The 17745-nt window shown below is 42.8% G+C and overlaps 1 protein-coding gene across 1 annotated transcript in view; it reads right to left on the reverse strand.

The window, feature by feature from the left end:
• Positions 1-17745, reverse strand: part of myo10l1 (myosin X, like 1) — a 42790-nt gene that overhangs the window by 13202 nt on the left and 11843 nt on the right. Inside the window, 21 exon segments of the mRNA XM_062397701.1 lie at positions 28-134; positions 249-366; positions 495-619; positions 710-790; positions 886-988; positions 1284-1366; positions 1445-1513; positions 1641-1733; positions 1878-1944; positions 2152-2252; positions 2358-2504; positions 2605-2723; positions 2817-2946; positions 3268-3374; positions 3571-3655; positions 3796-3809; positions 3946-4070; positions 4668-4802; positions 5522-5709; positions 7025-7183; positions 16315-16413. Coding sequence (XP_062253685.1) covers positions 28-134; positions 249-366; positions 495-619; positions 710-790; positions 886-988; positions 1284-1366; positions 1445-1513; positions 1641-1733; positions 1878-1944; positions 2152-2252; positions 2358-2504; positions 2605-2723; positions 2817-2946; positions 3268-3374; positions 3571-3655; positions 3796-3809; positions 3946-4070; positions 4668-4802; positions 5522-5709; positions 7025-7183; positions 16315-16413 — 2255 coding nt within the window.

Below are 17745 nucleotides of genomic sequence, written 5' to 3' on the forward strand. Positions count from 1 at the left end.
TACTATTTCATATCTGACGGGTCTTACTTGGCAGAGAAAGTGAGAAGGTGAGCTCGGACTATCATAGCAGCTTGGCGTCGGATTTCATCCCGGTCTTTCTCTAAACGCTGCTCCAGACACTCTTTCAAAAACACCTGTGGAGTAAAGTTAAAGAGTTAACAGGAGGAGGATTTACAGGCAACCCCTCTACAGTGGAATCTAACCCTAATCCCTGTCTGGAGGTGATGCCAAAAGCTCCTACTCATTACCTTGGTCTTGCCGAACTGCCACTCCTTTTTGGTCTTGTCATATTTAAGGAGAATGTCTGTGCTCCTCTTTTTATCGTCTCCAGCTGTTGCTACTTTTTCTTTCAGCATGATCTTATACCTAGATGAGACAAGAGAGATTAAGCAGAAGAAAAAGATTAGACAAGTCCTCAGAAGCAAACAGACTCTTGCAGAGACACACAAAGAACAAAAGCAGATGACGGTAAATTCAGATTTTAGGATATTTACCGAGAGAAAAATTCTTTGAAAGTTCTGCGGACGGGGAACCCGGCACGACGGATCTTCACAGTCTCCAGCATCCCAGAATACCTCAGCTGGTTCAGGACGACCTCCGGGTCGAACACATTTGGATTCTACGTATAAAATTTAAATAAAAAAGGATTTAAGATGCGATCGTGCTTTGAGAGAGTATTCATGTGAGTGTGAGACAGAAGCAGAAGGACCTTCTCCATGTTGGGTTTAATGCAGCGGATGAAGAAAGGGTTGGACACACTCAGAAGGGCCATGAGAGCATGGAGGGAGTCCTGAGGAGACGGAGAAGAGAGGAAGTCTTAGAGCTCTTCTCCTGAATTTAATTACAAATGCTTCTACATGTACGTTAACTGCATTCATCGCTCACCCTGAACTGGGAGCTGACTGTGGGTTTACGTCTGGCTGTTCCCATCTTCTCCTCGTTGTTCCTGCTGCCAACTTTCTCAAACAAGTCATAGATGAAGTCCAGTCTGTGAAGCCACAGAAACACAACAGATTACATGACTACGGCTGATAGGACATGTCAGGGGAGACAACATGACTTGGATTGGGTGAACAGGTTTCCCTTTCTTTAACATGGCGAGATATGGCATTGGCCTTAAAGGCTCTTAGTTGTAATATGTTGAATGACTTGCATCAAAGGATCAAGATGAAGCTGGATAGACTCTAGATGTATTTAAATTTCAAAGCATTTAACCTATCACTTAGTCAAATCTATTACAGCCTGAATTGACTACTCACTCACAGAGTGTCAGAGCGTCCTACCTGCTGTCCTTCAGCATGTTTAAGATGTCGTCTCTGAAGGTGTCCCTGTTCTTCTCCAGGATTCCTTTAGCATCATACAAGACCTGACAGAAACATGTTCATCGTAACGTTTCTGATGTGCACAAATGGACCATGTGTTGGCTACGTTTTATATAACTCACCTCCCCCGCATAATGTTTGATACCAAACTGATGATCAGCGAGTCTGGGCTTCACATAGTAAGGGTTTGTCTGCAGCAAATAAGAAAAAGATCAACATATGCATTCATATTTAATCTGATGTTCAACGGCAGCAAAGCAGCTCAACATTTGTCTGAATAATACATAAAGGGCATGTGGGAAAGTGTAAATAACGTACAGCGTGTCGGCTGTGCAGCTTTTCCAGCAGAGTGAAATCGGTTCCTTTGGGGAATCGACTCTCTTCATTCACCAGTGCCAGTAAACCCAGTTTCTGAGAGAGTGATGGAAAAAAGCCTCATGTTATTGTTTCGTCTTTATAAAAATCAGCTCCACTTCAGATAAGACATCAGTCAGACATTATTAGCTCCTACTGGGTTTAGTTTTAGTGTTAAGATGTGTAAAAGCCATTTCTTACTTTCTCTATGAGGTCGAGACACTCTGCATTGTCCATCCAGTCGATGGCGTCCCACTGAACGCCCTCCCTGCGGAGAGGAAACCCAAACAATCATGCATGAACGAGTGGTTTATAGTTTTTCTTTAACTTTATATCACTGAAAAACAGATATTGTTAAGCACACAAAAAAACTTTGTGTAAATAATATTTGAACCTAATGGTTTTGCGTGCTCTACACTTTTACATGTTTACATCAATATGAATACATGTGCTGTAGATGTCTGTGGAAGTGCACCTGTTGTACTCCAGCTGCTCCAGAGAGAAGATGTGCTTGTTAAAGTACTCCTGAAGCTTCTCGTTGGCGTAGTTGATGTTAAACTGCTCGAATCGATTCACCTGGAAGAGGAAACACTTCTTATAAACAGCCTGTCCACATGGTGATGGGTTGAAGTCCTCACAGTAAAACATGCTGGAGATCCGGGTCAAGCTCAGAGTTCTGACCTGAAAGTTCTCGAAGCCGAAGATGTCGAGGATGCCGATGGATTTGAAGTTTTCCTTCCCTTTGATTTTCTGATTGATCTTCAGGATGATCCAGGAAAAACACTGGGAATAAAGGGCCATGGCAACCGAGTCCCGGGAATCTACAGCCTGCAGCGGTGAGAGGGAAACCCGAAGGATGGTTAGGATGTCAGGAAGAGGCTGTGAGACTTCTATACAGGGGAGAATAAACGTGTGTGCATGTATATACCTGCTCTATAGTGAGAGGGGAGCAGATTTCCTCTCCTCTGAGGATTATGGATCTCTGAGTCAGGACCTCGGAGAGCTGGAAGGTGTCCAGGCCCAGCAGCTCACTGGCATTAGTGGCCACTGGAAACACAGACAAACGATGTGTTATACATGTTTAAATTATCCATCTCAGCTTTCATTTACATGCTCAGTTCACACGAGGCATTCACAGACCTTGCTTGGTGGTGATCTGGGCTCCTCCTGCCGTCATGAACTCGATGTTTCCCAGCTGCAGGACTCCTGACAGCAGCTTGAACATGTCTCTGATCTCCTCCTCCGAGAACTCCAACACTTTGAGCGCCTCCTGCACAAGAAACGCACACGAGAGGAGATCAGGCACGGACAGCTTTAAAAACGTGTCATAATTAACTGTAAACGTGAAACTGCAATGGTTACTATCCACAACTGTTATGGTTTGTGTATCTTACATCATATGTTTCGAAAAGATAAACAAAAGGAAAAACAACCTCCCAGGCAGAGGCCATAAACGTACAAAGCAGCTAACTACTTAACTAAGTTGTTTTTTAAGACAATGTCAAATTGGGAATGCTGCAGGAGATGCTTCTGGTCGGATGCATTCACAACGACAGGAAACAGTCACAGTCGGTAATGAAGACAAACTGACCATGACACTGTTGAACAGTTCCTTGTCATTCAGGCTCTTGTCCTTCAGACATCCTGATTGTCTGAGGTAGTGGAAAGATTCCGCAGGCTCTTCCAGGAAGTAGAGGCCTGACGGAGGAAATTCATAACGTCAGCGTGACAGCGGGAGAGATGCCAGATTTTATATCTAGTTATGGTGGAATAATACGCACACTTCCGTTAGATTGTTATCTCAAGTGCATTTTTTAGAGATAACAAATGTTTTAGGAGAAACTAATTTAGTTTTTAAAGACAGCATTGATTTGCTGATACTAGCTTTCCTTACTTTTATGCTCTTTGGTAGCTCCCGCCAACAGAGCGTAGAAGATGTGGTAGTTTCTCTCTCCCGGGTTCTGTCGTACCACACGGTTCTACGACATAAACAATGCAGCAAAGCCTTCATTACCATTTCATTGTGATTCACTATGTAACACAGATAGGTCAGTGGTAATAAGTTGAAACATGACATGAGCAGGCCACAGTCTCTGACTTATTCCCCAGACAGAGGTACCTTTTCCAATAAATCTGAAGGGTGGAGGGTCAAGGAAACAACAATCAATCCTTAGCTGCCGTGTCAAAGCTTTGTATGATCCTTTAAGTCCATATATAGAAAAAATACATCTGATAAATATAATCTTATTTGGAGTATGAATGAGGATACAGTCGATGACGCAGCCTCCCTGGATGTTGCCGCACTCAGAGAAGTGAAGCTGGATGAACTTCCCGAAGCGACTGGAGTTGTTGTTGTAAACGGTCTTTGCGTTTCCGAACGCTTCCATGATGGGACTGAAGGGAACATGTGCAGGTTAATGTCATCTGCTGTTTGTGATATTTAGAATATAATCCACCAACGGCTGCATTTCTCCTAAAGCAACATTGTGACTGACCTTTCCTTATCTGGAAAGACTCATGAAGCTTGCTGGTTCTTTTTCATGCTTCATCTTAGCACAATTACACACATCACTAAATGCCCAATGCTTACTCTCACAGGACGTGGTCTTGCTCAGGGGCATCTTTGAGACTTGGGGTCTCAAGTCTGCTTTGATTCCCAAAAGACTTTATATTTTCTCTCTGAACTACCACAATTCGGAACAATAGAATAATGTGCAGGGTTACACCCAATTTATTTTTAAATAACTCCATGCAAACAGGATTGAATCATAATTTTCATAATTCTGTGATTATCTATGTAAAACATCAATGAAAGAATTATCAATCAATTACATGAAGATTAACCAGATAAATTGATAATAATAAATATATTGGTTTAAAAGTCTACTTGGACTTGTCCTTTAAGACTTGAGACTTAATATAGTACATTTTAAAGTAAACATGCTTATGTCAGAGGAAAGAATCTGTCTTCATCACTTCTTCTGTGTTTACCTGCTCTGGACGATGGCCTGCTCCACACGTGTGGTTTTCTCTGTAGCAGGAGTTCCTCCTGATTTCTGGCTCATCACCGACAGGAACTGCAGCAACAGTTTAGTGCTCTCCGTCTTCCCTGCGCCCGATTCACCACTGGAGAACGCACACACACACACATACACGTAACCCCATTCGATTAAATGCACTGTGACCTTCTGTGACATTCCCACATCCTCGTCCTGACTTGTGTAATTGATGCTGAGGTCTGATATGCTCATTAGCTCCCAGTCCAACTCAATCACGACCAAGCGAGTTGAAGGCTGAACGTAATCGAAAGCTGGAGGACATGTTTGACCCCACAAGTCCAGCTAGGCAGTCAGAGAAACACACCAGGAGCGGTTAAATCGACCAGCTCCACTGAGGAGCAGGTCATGTTGAGCAAAATTCAAATTTCATAATTTGCTCTTTGTGCTTGATTTGTATGTCTGAATACGTCACAACAACAGTTCATAGCTGTTATTATGTGTTTCTTCACCATATTCTGGAAGTTTCATATTCGTAAAGTCATGCTTGTTGTGTAATAATTAAATTAGTCTTATCACCAACATAAGAGTCTTATCTTTTCAGCGCCATTTTCAGCGTGTGTGCTACGACCTCATGACAATGTATAATAAATATAAATACAAGTCCAGGTAAGTAGGGCAGTAAGAAGAATGGAACCACCCTGTCGTCCGGTGCATGCTGGGATAGGCTGCAATCCCCAGAGAGCCTAAACAGTCCAGGCACACACTGTACAGAAACAAGATGGATGGAACCGCTATGGACCGACATGAGGCCGTGAGGCAGGAATCCCAGCGACAGTGTGAACTCACCTGATGAGGACGCACTGGCTGTCTGCACGTTTCCAGATGCAGCGGTAGCATTCGTTGGCCACGGCAAAGATGTGCGGCGGCAGCTCCCCTAGGTGGTGCTTGGAGTAGAGGTCCACCCGCTCTGGGTCGTACATAGCGGGGACCTGCTTGTAAGGGTTGACGGCCGCCAGGATGCTGCCGATGTTCGTCTGAAAACACACACAACACGTCAGTTCAGCCATTTCTATATCTGTGTCATGCTGTTTCATGGGCTATTTTGGCTTCGTTTCTGGACAGTGGGCGGAAGTGGAGTCGTTTCTGGATTGTTTATTATTTTTTTTCTTTTGCTGTCGTTTTTTTCCATTTCTCTCTGTTTTAAATAAACAAACACACGTGTTCCCAATTACAGACACACGTGCCAACAAAAACACATACAGTTCATATATGTCAAATATAAAAGCAGTCTTGTGCTGCTATTAATCTAGATTGGAGGATAAGGGAGAACAATGGAGTGAAAAACCCCAGTATATTTATTAGAAAGTTGAGGTCGACTTAATAAGATGACGGAGGACAGATTTCGATTCTGAGCTATTTGTGGTGAAAGAGTCACCTTGTCTCCGAATGAGAAACAGGTGAAACAAAGCTTGAGGTCAGCATCACCTCCATCGTGTCATATTACCCTGACTGTGCACCGCACATTCAACTGTGGGACGCCATACAGAGTGAACACGTGAACACACTGTGACACAGAAAGATGAAATTCAGCTGATCAGCTTATGGGAAATCCGTCTATGGAAACATTTTCATCATCTAGATCAGGTCCCTCCCACGGCCGTCACGGTAATCCTCAGGTTCCCAAACATGTGACTTTTAACATATCATAACCGGGATCTACAATCCACACCTTTTATAAATGTTTGTTCACAATATTGATTATACAGATGTAGTTGTCTTTTCAAGTCCTCTGTGGTCATGAGTGAGTAAGTTATATGAGCTAATGCGTCCATTCATTACAGAAGGATCCATATGGACAAACTGCCAGAGCATTTCTCTAGTCATTTATACTGTGTGTACCCTTGTAAATACACAGGGATCATGCATGTGATGTTCCTGTTTGCAGTGTGTTCACATACACTGCTAAAATGAATACTGTGAATGTGTTTATCATCATATTAGTGGACAAAATTGTTTTTTAAAAGGGAACTATAACCTCACGAAGCCAATAATTGATAAGGGTACTGATTATCTTAAATTCCACAGCGCAGGTGACAGAAAGTGGCCAGAGGCAATGTTTTCCTTCATTCATCCGATTCTTGTGAACACGATATCTCAAAATCGCCCTGAGGCAATTTCTTCAAATTTGGTAAAAAAGTTAAGTCGAGAATAAAGTCCTGGTCAAAGGTCCTGGTGCTGGTAATTGACTTGATTCTGGTGTAATTGGTAATTCTGCCAGTGTGCCTACAACACACTTCGACAAGACACTGCTGCTTGAAAGATACGATAACACACATTCGGTTAACTCACATAGATGTTATCCTTCTGGTAGCGCTGGTACAGGTTGTGCATGATGGCGGCCTCGTGCAGCTCGGCCAGCGCTGACATGTCCTCCACCCCGTCGATGCTGGACTGGTGCATGGCGTACACCCGCTCCCTGGTGACCTCGGCCGTCTGCAGGTACAACACCTGGGGAACAACAAGACAAACACACTGTCACTTATCAACACTTCATGTACACGTGAATAATATATAACAGGGTTTTATTGATCAACTTTAGTTTATGTATATTTATAAAGTTATATTTGTGTCTGCAGCTTTCTAGGCAGTTTTTTTTGTTAGCTTATCACTAACAAAATTAATGTGTATCTTCTTATAGTTGTTTTCCTTGTTATATACATCACACACTCTGAAAATGACAATGCTATGTTGTGTTGCATAAAGACGGACTGCATTGCACATTCTCTTACGCTGGTTTACTTGGCACAAGAGCGCAAACTGACAAAAGGAAAATGTGTTTTCCAAACCTCTTCATTCTGAGGTAAATATGATTCTTTGATGTCCAGCTGTGAAGCGTGTGATGCTGCCTATTGAATGATAATGGTAATATCTTGAGATTAAAGTAAAGAAGGACGACAGAGTGTTGCAACAGGACGAAAATCCACATGATGAGAACACAGAGCCCCCCCCCCCCCCCCCCCCCCCCCCCCGTTTCATCAATGTCATCTGTCGCCATGGCAAACAGAGAGCAGTCTGGGACAAGAGGACCTGACCGTGTGAGGGGAACGAGGCAAAGTGGAAGAAGATAAAAAAGAAGGAGTGTGAGAAGAAAGTGAGGACAGAAGGAGAGAAGAGGTGCAACAGATTCACCTGACAGGTGAAAGCAGCTTGTGTGTGTATTCAGGCCAGAGACACACACACACGACAAGCCCCATCTTTGTATATACGTAGTGCACACATACACACACACACACACAGAAACACACTTTTACTGGACATAATAGTGATTGTATTTCAGCATCAAGGTAATTTATTCATGCCAGTGAAATCTTCATCTCCATAAAAACACTTCCTTTATAGTACTGAACTGTTAGTGTGTGTCTGTGTGTGTGTGTGCGTGTGTGTGGGTGTAACAGATGTGTTGGAAGTCTTTTGAGAGTGGCACAGGGCCACGCTGTAGGCGAGGCCCTGTGAAATCCAAAAGACCAGATATCAGGGGCTGTCCCTTGATAATCATTAGCCTTTGCAATTAGAGATTTAACATTGACAGAGAGACTCATGACCGAGAAGAATAAACAAACAATCAAGCACTGAATAAAGCCAAATCGCTTCTTCATTTTCACTCTTCAAATAATAGAAATATAATTTAATAATTTAACTGGTAATTGACAATAAGATTTTTTTGTAATTGTTTCAACTGCATCCTCAACTGTTATTGGCCATGTTATTGTTATTGTTTTCCCATGTCCTCTCCTATATTTGATTTAAGGTCCCTTTCCTTTAGTTCTTTCTTTAATGTTCACAACACAAAGTCTATGCGTTGGGTGAATTCCTGCATCTGTGCGGGAGAAAGACGACGGAAAGCCTCTCAAAATATATCTAAGTCCATCACATTCTCTCACCCTGTATCATACTTACTCGCCCTATTAAATCCCTCTCTCACTCTATGTCTTTATATTTCTTTTTGAATCTTTCTGAGTTCTGCTTTACTTCATGTCTCAAACATCACTTCTCTCTCTCATCTCTCCCGTCGCTCGTCACCTTCATCCCTTCCCCCGCTCTCACATTCGCTTCTCTTTTCTCTCTGTTCTCTCGATCTCTTCCATCCCACTCTTCATTAATTTACTCTCCTCTCTTCTGCCTTCCCCGCGCTGCATCTTTTCAACCGACCATGATCTTTTTTTTCCTCTTATTCCTCTTCCTCCACTTTTCCTCTTCATTATATTTCCGATGTATCCCTTCTGCCTGTTTTATTCATGTTTTTCCTGATCTTACTATCTAACATGCATGGACCCTGCTCACTCAGATTCACTTAATGATCAAATTGCTAAGCTAAGCATGCTTTTGAAATCCAGAGTAAATTATAGTGCAGCAAAAAATAAGGCTACACACACACAGACACACACACACACACACACACACACACAGCTATCTAGCTAACATTTACCCTAACAAATTCATGCCTAATCCTAACCTTAACCTAACCACAATTCACAATATACCCCTGATCTTAACCAGGACCTAAGAAATAACTGTGTCAGGACTTTGGTCCATGTGAGGAAATGGTTCTTAAGAGGTAAAAATAAAACGAATAGACACATGCATGTATATGTGTATATGTATAGATATTGTATTTGGTATGAGGCAACAGTTTTGAAAGGTTTAATATACAAATCTGTGTAAGTTGTGGAGTGCCCCTTTTAATAATGATCTGGATCATAATTCTATCATTATTTTCTATCCAGATGACAGGAATGTTTTCACTGTAACATGAAAACAAACAGTGCGTGAGCTACCGTCTGGGTATTAAAATAGCCTCCAATGCCAAAGCTGCTTTCAAATATAAAACCTTTAAACAGCAGCTAAAGCTGAGACGTTCAGAGAAAACCAGGAAAACCCATCAACGAATAATTCAGAGGAGAAGATGCTGAAAGGAGAGAGTGTATGTCAGTGACTGAAATAAAATCCTTAAAGATCAATCCAGTGAGTTTGAACACACGTTTGTACGCTGCAACTTAGCGCACAATAACACACACAAGTGCAACACACCCATGAGTATAATGTACTGTATGTGAAGCAGATGCACTCGCATAACTTTGACTGTGAAAGAGGTTTGAAATGGGTTTCCTACATTTTCAATAATTCATTATTGGAGCGGGGACGACAGCATTAGAGAGAGAACATAGAGAAAGAGACAAGAGAGAGAGAGAGAGAGAGAGAGAGAGAGAGAGAGAGAGCGAGAGAGAGAGAGAGAGAGAGAGACTGACATGCAGTGGACTGACAGAGAGAGAGGATGAGATAATGTCAGAGCAAAAGTAGAGCACGTTTAACCAACTGTGATTTGTCTTCAGCAGTGTCTCTCTTCAGGAGATGAAGAGTGCGAGGCTACATCAATATTTAAAAGTGGTTCACAAATAAAGTTTCATTTGTTTTAAATGCTCTAAGATTTTCCCGACACATCCCCCCCCACTTCCTCCCACTATCCAGAACTTAATCTAAAATGTCCCGGATAAGAACGATGCCATATTGTGCATTTGGAGTCTGCCCTGTAGTGATTGGGGGAGCTCCCACCCAAAACACGTGCTCAACCAAGAAGTTAATCCAGCTGTTGAGAGCGAGTATCGATATGGCTCCACTTCACAACCCATAATGTGCAGACTCTATATAATGTGAAAGCACAAAACGTCTGCACCCACATGCAGAATGTTTGAGCTTCTTCCATCTTATAAAGGACATCTATAGACCTAATATCCCCAGGGTAGCATGTTAGCATCCTGACATCCTCAGCATTTACCTCTGTGAACTGGTGTCCCTTCGTCTCACTGAGCATCCACCACGGCCTCATGTTCCGTATTGAATCTGATCTATCGCAACACTTGTTTGTAGGATTTGGTCTTTTAATGGAATTTGTTGACAAAGAACACTCGCTCAGACACAAACTACACTTCTGCTCCTGTTTCATCATCGTCTCAGCTGCTGCTCTCCGCCATGCAGCACAATTACACCATTCTTAACGTGCTTTGTTCATTTCAACACAGGAAAACACACACACATACACACACAGCAATGGTCTCCCTCTAAAGCCTCTTCATCTGACTTCACAGATTAGCTGCAGAGAGTGGAGAGCAGGCGAGAGAGCCGAAGACAGGGACCTATGGGCACAGTGACCTATATATTCTGCAGCCCTATATTCACTGGAGCTCTCACACACCTGCAGCTCTCCTCACTGACCTGGAATCAGATCCTGCAGATCTCCCTGGTTCAGATTAGGATTGGGGATCTTTGATGAGGTATTTCTTTATAAGGGGTTTCTTCAGATCCGAATATATATTAGAAGCCAAAAGGAGAAGCTGTGGCCAGCATGGCTCTTTTGTATGCAAGGAGAATGACCAAAGTTATTGATTTACTTATGTGCAAGCATCTACAGGGAGCCGAGGTAACTCAAAAACAAATGTGACAACTTAAAATCTATATATTTAATCTAGTTTTGAGTATCCCTTGTGCCAAATTCAATATTATTTAATGCATGGGCTTTGGGGAATCTGACAGACAGCTCCATCTTTTCTAAATTGTGTCAAATAATCCCCAAAATGAATTTGCTTGTTATAAACTACGATTTAACCTTGTTTGTGTCCGTTAAGGAGCTTTGAGGAGACATTGATAAAGAACAAGATAAAAAGAAGAGAGTAGGGAAAATGATCATTAACCCTATTCATTTTATATACGTTCCGTTAAAAATGACTTGCAGAGCCGTATCATACATCCTGCACAAACTGGCACAATGCAAGTGTCTTAACTAATTTCAGACCGACACAGTTTCCGTCCAGTGCTCACAGCGACCAGTAGCATGTTAGTCTCAAAATGAGGTGCATTCAGGTGCATTGTTTGGACATTGTTCTCAACTGGCCAACACATTAGATCTGTCAACGATGTTATTTTATGGGCGTATTATCAAGATACCAATATGACCCTACATAAGTGCTTAGAATAGCACTGCACTCTGCTTGTTACACACACATTGTCTGCTCTCGCACTTTAACTTTCCATTTCCTCTGAGGAGACAGTTCTTCTTTTACTACTGGGCAAATAACAGCAATCCGCCAAGGTGCAAGTGCATCAGGCTTTTAAAGGGAATTGAAGATGGCACTTAAACACACCCATGATTAATAAAGAGACTGAGTAAAATCCTTTTGAACGATGCGTCTGGCCCAGTGACCTTTTTACTGCCATTAAACGACCAAATGAGAGGCTGTACTTAGGGTAATGAATGCTATAGCGTAATAAAATCTATAATAACCGTGCTAACTATACATGGTGTAGCTGAGGCTAAGTTTGCAGGTATTTGTAAAAGTAACTTTTTCAGCCTGATGATGGCGCTACCTTAAAACTAAGATTCATCATCTGGGGAACATGAATGCTCATTGAAAGTTTTGTTCAATCTGTCAAGTTTACCAGGAACCCAATATCAATAGAAACATATCACTAGCATGGCTAAAAGCTCAAAACCTGAAAACCTTCTGTTTCTTTTCCCACAGAGCTGGTTTGAGAAAAAGAGGTCAGCTACGAGATTTAACTGCGTTTATTCCTCCTCTGCCCCACAGCCCTGGAGGGAATAACACATTTCATAAGCCATCACTCTGTAGGATTCTGCAAACCACACTCATCACTCCCAGAGAGGGATCACGGCCTTGTTCCCTGAAGGTGAGAGACGGACAGAGAGCAAGAGACAGTGTGTGTGTGTGACCGTCGTTACAGTTGTGTGTTTGTGTGTCTGTGGTTTTGTTTGCCCAGTTTGACAGAGTTGAGTTAATCTCATTATATGATGCTAAATGAGATGAGTAACTCTGAGGTCCTCGGAGGGTTAGAAATCTGAAACTGTGAAGGGGGAATGTGGGTCAGGAGATCACACTGCAGCATAAGCTAGCTTCTGAGCCGGATCAGACCAAACAAGTCATTTCTGCGCTTTTCATTAGGCGCATTCAACAGAGTGTGTGTCACTTTTTCTCGTGTGTGTGTGTCTGTGTGTGTTTGTGTCTGTGAACGTAGTTGTGTTGTGTGCGCCGAGGGAGCAGAGGCATCCCCGCAGCATGTTCTGTGCTCGCGTGAGCTCTCACTGCAGCTTTCCCGCTAGCTACTGAAATCCAGGTCACGTAACACACATTGTCCATAAATCATCGCAAACGTCACCTCAGAGTGTGTACGTCCAAGCTTGTGCATTTGTGTGGGTGTGGGTGTGGGTGTGTGTCTGTGTGTGTGTGTGTGTGGGTGCATACCCTGTGTAAGATTGGAGTTCTCTCTTGATCTACACACTATTCCCATGTAAAGTACAATCCTGTGGGAATGTCCAATGCAGGTATACAAAAGGACATCAGGGTAAAATTACAGTCTATGAAAGTCTGACACTGTGGATGTATCCATTGCAACAAGACGAGGAATATCTCTGAAGTGCCTGAACGTGCCCGATTATAAAAACAAGATTTTAAATAAAAATGTTCATACAGGGTGAAAGTTCCGGCTCATCATTTTAATTTGGGCTGGTACCTGAAAGGGTTTACATGTTGTGATGTTCAGAAAATGCAGATTGTCCATTTCTGACGCTCGTCTTTTCATTCTCTGTCTGAAACACAGGCTTCTATAAGCCTCTCCTCCCCATGAGGCCCTGTCAGCTCTGATTGGTCAGCGAGCACGCTCAGTTTTGATTGGCCAATTGCTGCCAGCGTGTGTAGGAAATGTCAGGCTCCACTGTCACTTTACCTGGCCTGGTTAAGATCGTTTGATTTATTAAGGGTACATCTTGTTTTCATTTATGCTCATTTGCTGTATTATCTTCAGTAAAAAAACTTGTTCTGTCTATATCTAGAACCAGTTCTTTGCTGACCTAGTTTAACAGATTCATTCAAATTTCATCTAATCTGATTCTAATTTAATGTTTTTTCTACACAGTAAGTTATAGGGTCGGGGAGGGAAAGGGAAAACCTCAGATAATGGATGAGATATTTGTGCGTGATCTGGGATTTTACCAATCCAAGGAGATTGGTTTAGCTCCTGATTCATCGGGCAATTCAACTTCCAGCCGTCATTGATGGTCATAAATATCAGGTAGTGAACAATGCTGCAAATATAATTAAATGAGTATTTGTGGGAGTCACTGAGACAGACTGTGCCTCTGTTGTGCCTCCTGCTGTCCCCACAAACCAGACCAGCATGGATCACAGAACCAGTGGGGTCATCAAAGTTTGCAGGGACCTGGCACCTAGTTTTTGTTCGATTGTAGACTATGCATATTTAAAACTACGGTAACATAGCTGTGTCCCAATTCGGGGGCTGCACCCTTGGAAGGACCAATGGCTTCACAATATTAAAGGTTCAGACAAATACGTCCTGCCATTCCTGAGAAACGAAGGATCCAGTGGGTAGATCCTTCCCTGGCCAATCTATCCCAGGATTCATTGCGTGCCAGCGACTCTGTCTACCGAAGCCCTGCCTTCATAAATCATGTCCTCCACAGAATGCAGCCCCTGAATTGGGACACGGCTAATTGTAAAGTCCCTCCATGAAAAGTTCAGCCAGCATGAAGTCAGAAATTATTTACATGAGTGAATAGAAAAGTACCAATAAAACACACACCATCATCCCTCCTATACTTTCCATGAATGAATCATTCTGAACTGGCAATACTGTCAATATTCAAATATTGTTACATGACAGCTCCGTCCTGAGAACGCAGCATGAAATCGAGGATGAAAGATCGGGTTGTGCAGTATCTACCCTCGGCAGTGAGTTGTGCTGATTTAACATGATCGTTTCGCAGCCACAGCATTTGTAACGCAGAATCTGTGATGTGGTGAAGTGGGTCAGAGTCTGTGAGATTAAAGCAGCAGAGCGACAGAAGAGTAGGGAAGAGAATATGAGAAAGAAAAGTGTGAGGGATAAATCAAACGAGCAAGAAAAGCTGTAATATTTACATTTTGCAATTTTTACTTTCTACTTTGGCATCGACATGCAAGTACGTTTTTGAGGTTTTACTCAAAATGCTTCTTGGATTCACTGAAGTCAAAAAGGTATTTCTGACTAATATCAGGGGGTGGGGGTCAAAGGGCAGAGCCACAGGGAGACATGGGGGTCCTAATGGACCCCCATGGGGGACCCCCCCCCCCCACACACACCCTGCTGATTCCCTATCAAATATTCACCAGCTCCTGCAGGGCAAACATTTAAACACCACCGGCTAGCATAGAGGGAGGGCAGAGGGAGGCAGGGAGAGCCGGATGGCGACAGGGGAGGTTAAGGACATTCATAATCCTGAGTGGAGAGGACGCCCGCTCCCATAACCAAAAGCCTGTCTGTCCCCTGCCGTGTCCCCGAACAGGAACTCCGAGCTACGGCTACATAATGAGACAACGCTTTTAGAGCAGCAGCGTCTGGTCTGTGCATGCTTCAAAAGGAAACACCACTTCATTGTACAACTGTGGGGATGGATGTGGATGTTCTTCAGGGGAATAAATGGAGTATTGAGACTCTTGAATTTGGGCTGAAGAGCCAAGTCTATTATTAGCTCCATCTTAATGCGGCCAACTGGAGCGTGTGTGTGAGTGTGTGTGTGCGTGTGAGTGTGTGTGTGTGTCAAAAACATCAGCAATCCCCCAAAAATGTAATCCAAAGAGCAATGTGTGCGTGTCCTTGCTCTGATACAGATTAGATGAGCACATGCACGCGCGCACAAACCAATAATGAGATTTAAACATTCAATTCCATTATTTTGGTGGGGGGGGGGGGGTGGGGGGGGGGTGTGGGGGGGTCAGCAGCATGGCGACACTCTAACATCTGACAATACCGGAACAGGCATGTTGAGCGTTCAAATTGCTCTACATCTATCAGGGCTCTCCTCTGGAGGCTGAAAGTGTGTCAGAGATGAATTTTGCATATGAATGAGGGGGAGGATGATGTGGAGGAGGAGGAGGAGGAGGAGGAAGGAGCTGGGGACAGGAAAGTGGAGCATCATGAGTTTCTACCGATCCACATGTGGAGCAGCTGAACCTGCACAGTTGCCTCTCCTTAACGCTGACCTTTCACGTGAACACACAGCAGGTGAACTATTCCAAGCAGCGACTGCAGATTTAGCTCAGCAGAAATCTCCCACTGACATTGTTTACTTCTCCTGTTCAGTTCAAGCTAATTAAATGTGTGTTAAATACACAGATTTACTTTGACAGTTTTAATCAGTTTTTAGATGAAACAACTTATTAGTCTTGAGGTTTCCGGTGCAGATCAAAAATAACATTTTCCATTTTTCCCTTTCAGTATTTCCTGCCATCCCTCTACTGCCGACTCTGTAATAAAGTTATAAACTGCAAACAAAATGGAACCGGGTTTGCCTGTTTCCCTCATAGCACAGATTCCCATTAGGACAAGTATTCTGCTCGAACAAAATAAGATAACATTTCCATATTTACAAGAAGATGTGCTGCATTATAGTAAATACATTGTCAGGGTCAGATCCGATTTTCCAGGTCTTAACACAATCTAGTCAGTTTGCAGAATGATAACTTGGCCTCGGTGCTACATTCAAGCATGATCTCAAAGACGAGTGTATCTCTTACCTCGCCATAGTCAGTTGTGACCACAAGGGTTCCATCTCCACAGGAGTTTACAGTGGCGGGAACGAGCTGCTCCTTCTCCCGGACCCAAACACGGGCTCCCTGTGAAATACAAAGATTGAAGTTAAGCTGTGAAAAGTGAATCGAGAAAAGAATATTAAGTTACGATAAAATCACAAACCCCCTGTTGAACAGAGAGGAGTTCGTCAGCTCTTATCCAACAGTATCACCCAAGACAAAACAACCTCTCAGCAGTGTTTGAAATACATGATAATCACCTTGTGGTCAACAAAAATGAAGCTGCAACACTATGGACAATCAACTAATCATTGTATTTATATTGAAGTGAAAATACACAATATTTGCATTTTCCAGCCTCTTATTAAATAAGGATTTAAATCTTTTCATTTCATCATAGTAAACTTCTTTGGATATTGTACTGCAATAAAATCTAGCTTGTGAAATAGATCTACTTAGACAGTGGGAACAATTCTTCTAGAGAATATTTTTTACTACTATCTGACATTTTATTGACAATAATCTTTTAATCATCTCTTGACATTAATTGAGAAGTTAATTATCAGATTAATCAACAAAATATGACTTGTAGCTGCAGCCCCTAGTGGTTTCCTTCGCAGAGTGAATTATTTTGTTGCACTGATCTACTACTTTGTGTTAATAGTGACACTGACAGGTAGTTTCATCCGTTAATGTAACACAGTCAAGTACTGTACAGTTCCTCCAGTGTGTTTCTGTATGATGAGTGTGCTTGGCTGGACAGACAAATGTGTTTAATGGGAGTCAAAGACTAACATCTGGATTTTCTATCAAGGTGAAGCAACACTGCTCGGAGTGCGTGTGTGTGTGTGTGTGTGTGTGTATGAGTGTATAACTGATGTTGTGGGGACCTAAACCTGTTTACTCAGTCACATAACAGGGACTTGTCTTCCCTATGGGGAAAAAAAGAAAGTCACCATAACGTAGATCATTGAATTCGAAGGTGAAGAGGTGGAGACATGTTTTTGGGGAGTGGGGTGGGATGGGGCTAGGGAGGGCTGTTTGAGGGTCAGAGGAAGCGTGCCCTTCCTGGACCTTTTCACAAACACAAAACCCCCTTTCACCCAGACCCTGACCTCTGACCTCCAAGCCCTAAAAAGGGGCACAACGTAACAGTGGAGAGAAGAGAGGAGGAAGCGAGAGGAGAGGAAGAATGAGAGGCAGTCAACAGATCTGCTGAATAATGTCAAGACTGGACACTGGATCATTTGTGAATTGACCAAAGCACACGCTCAGATGTCAACAACAACAATAATGTTCCATATTTCATTTAAACAGCCTCTTTTTCCTCATTATCACCACTCAAAGCACTCTACAACTAATTTGTTAGTCACCAATTGACACATTCAGACACTGCATTCATGTGGACCACTTTCT

The sequence above is a fragment of the Platichthys flesus genome, chromosome 10 (assembly GCF_949316205.1).
Source record: "Platichthys flesus chromosome 10, fPlaFle2.1, whole genome shotgun sequence".
NCBI lineage: Eukaryota > Metazoa > Chordata > Actinopteri > Pleuronectiformes > Pleuronectidae > Platichthys > Platichthys flesus.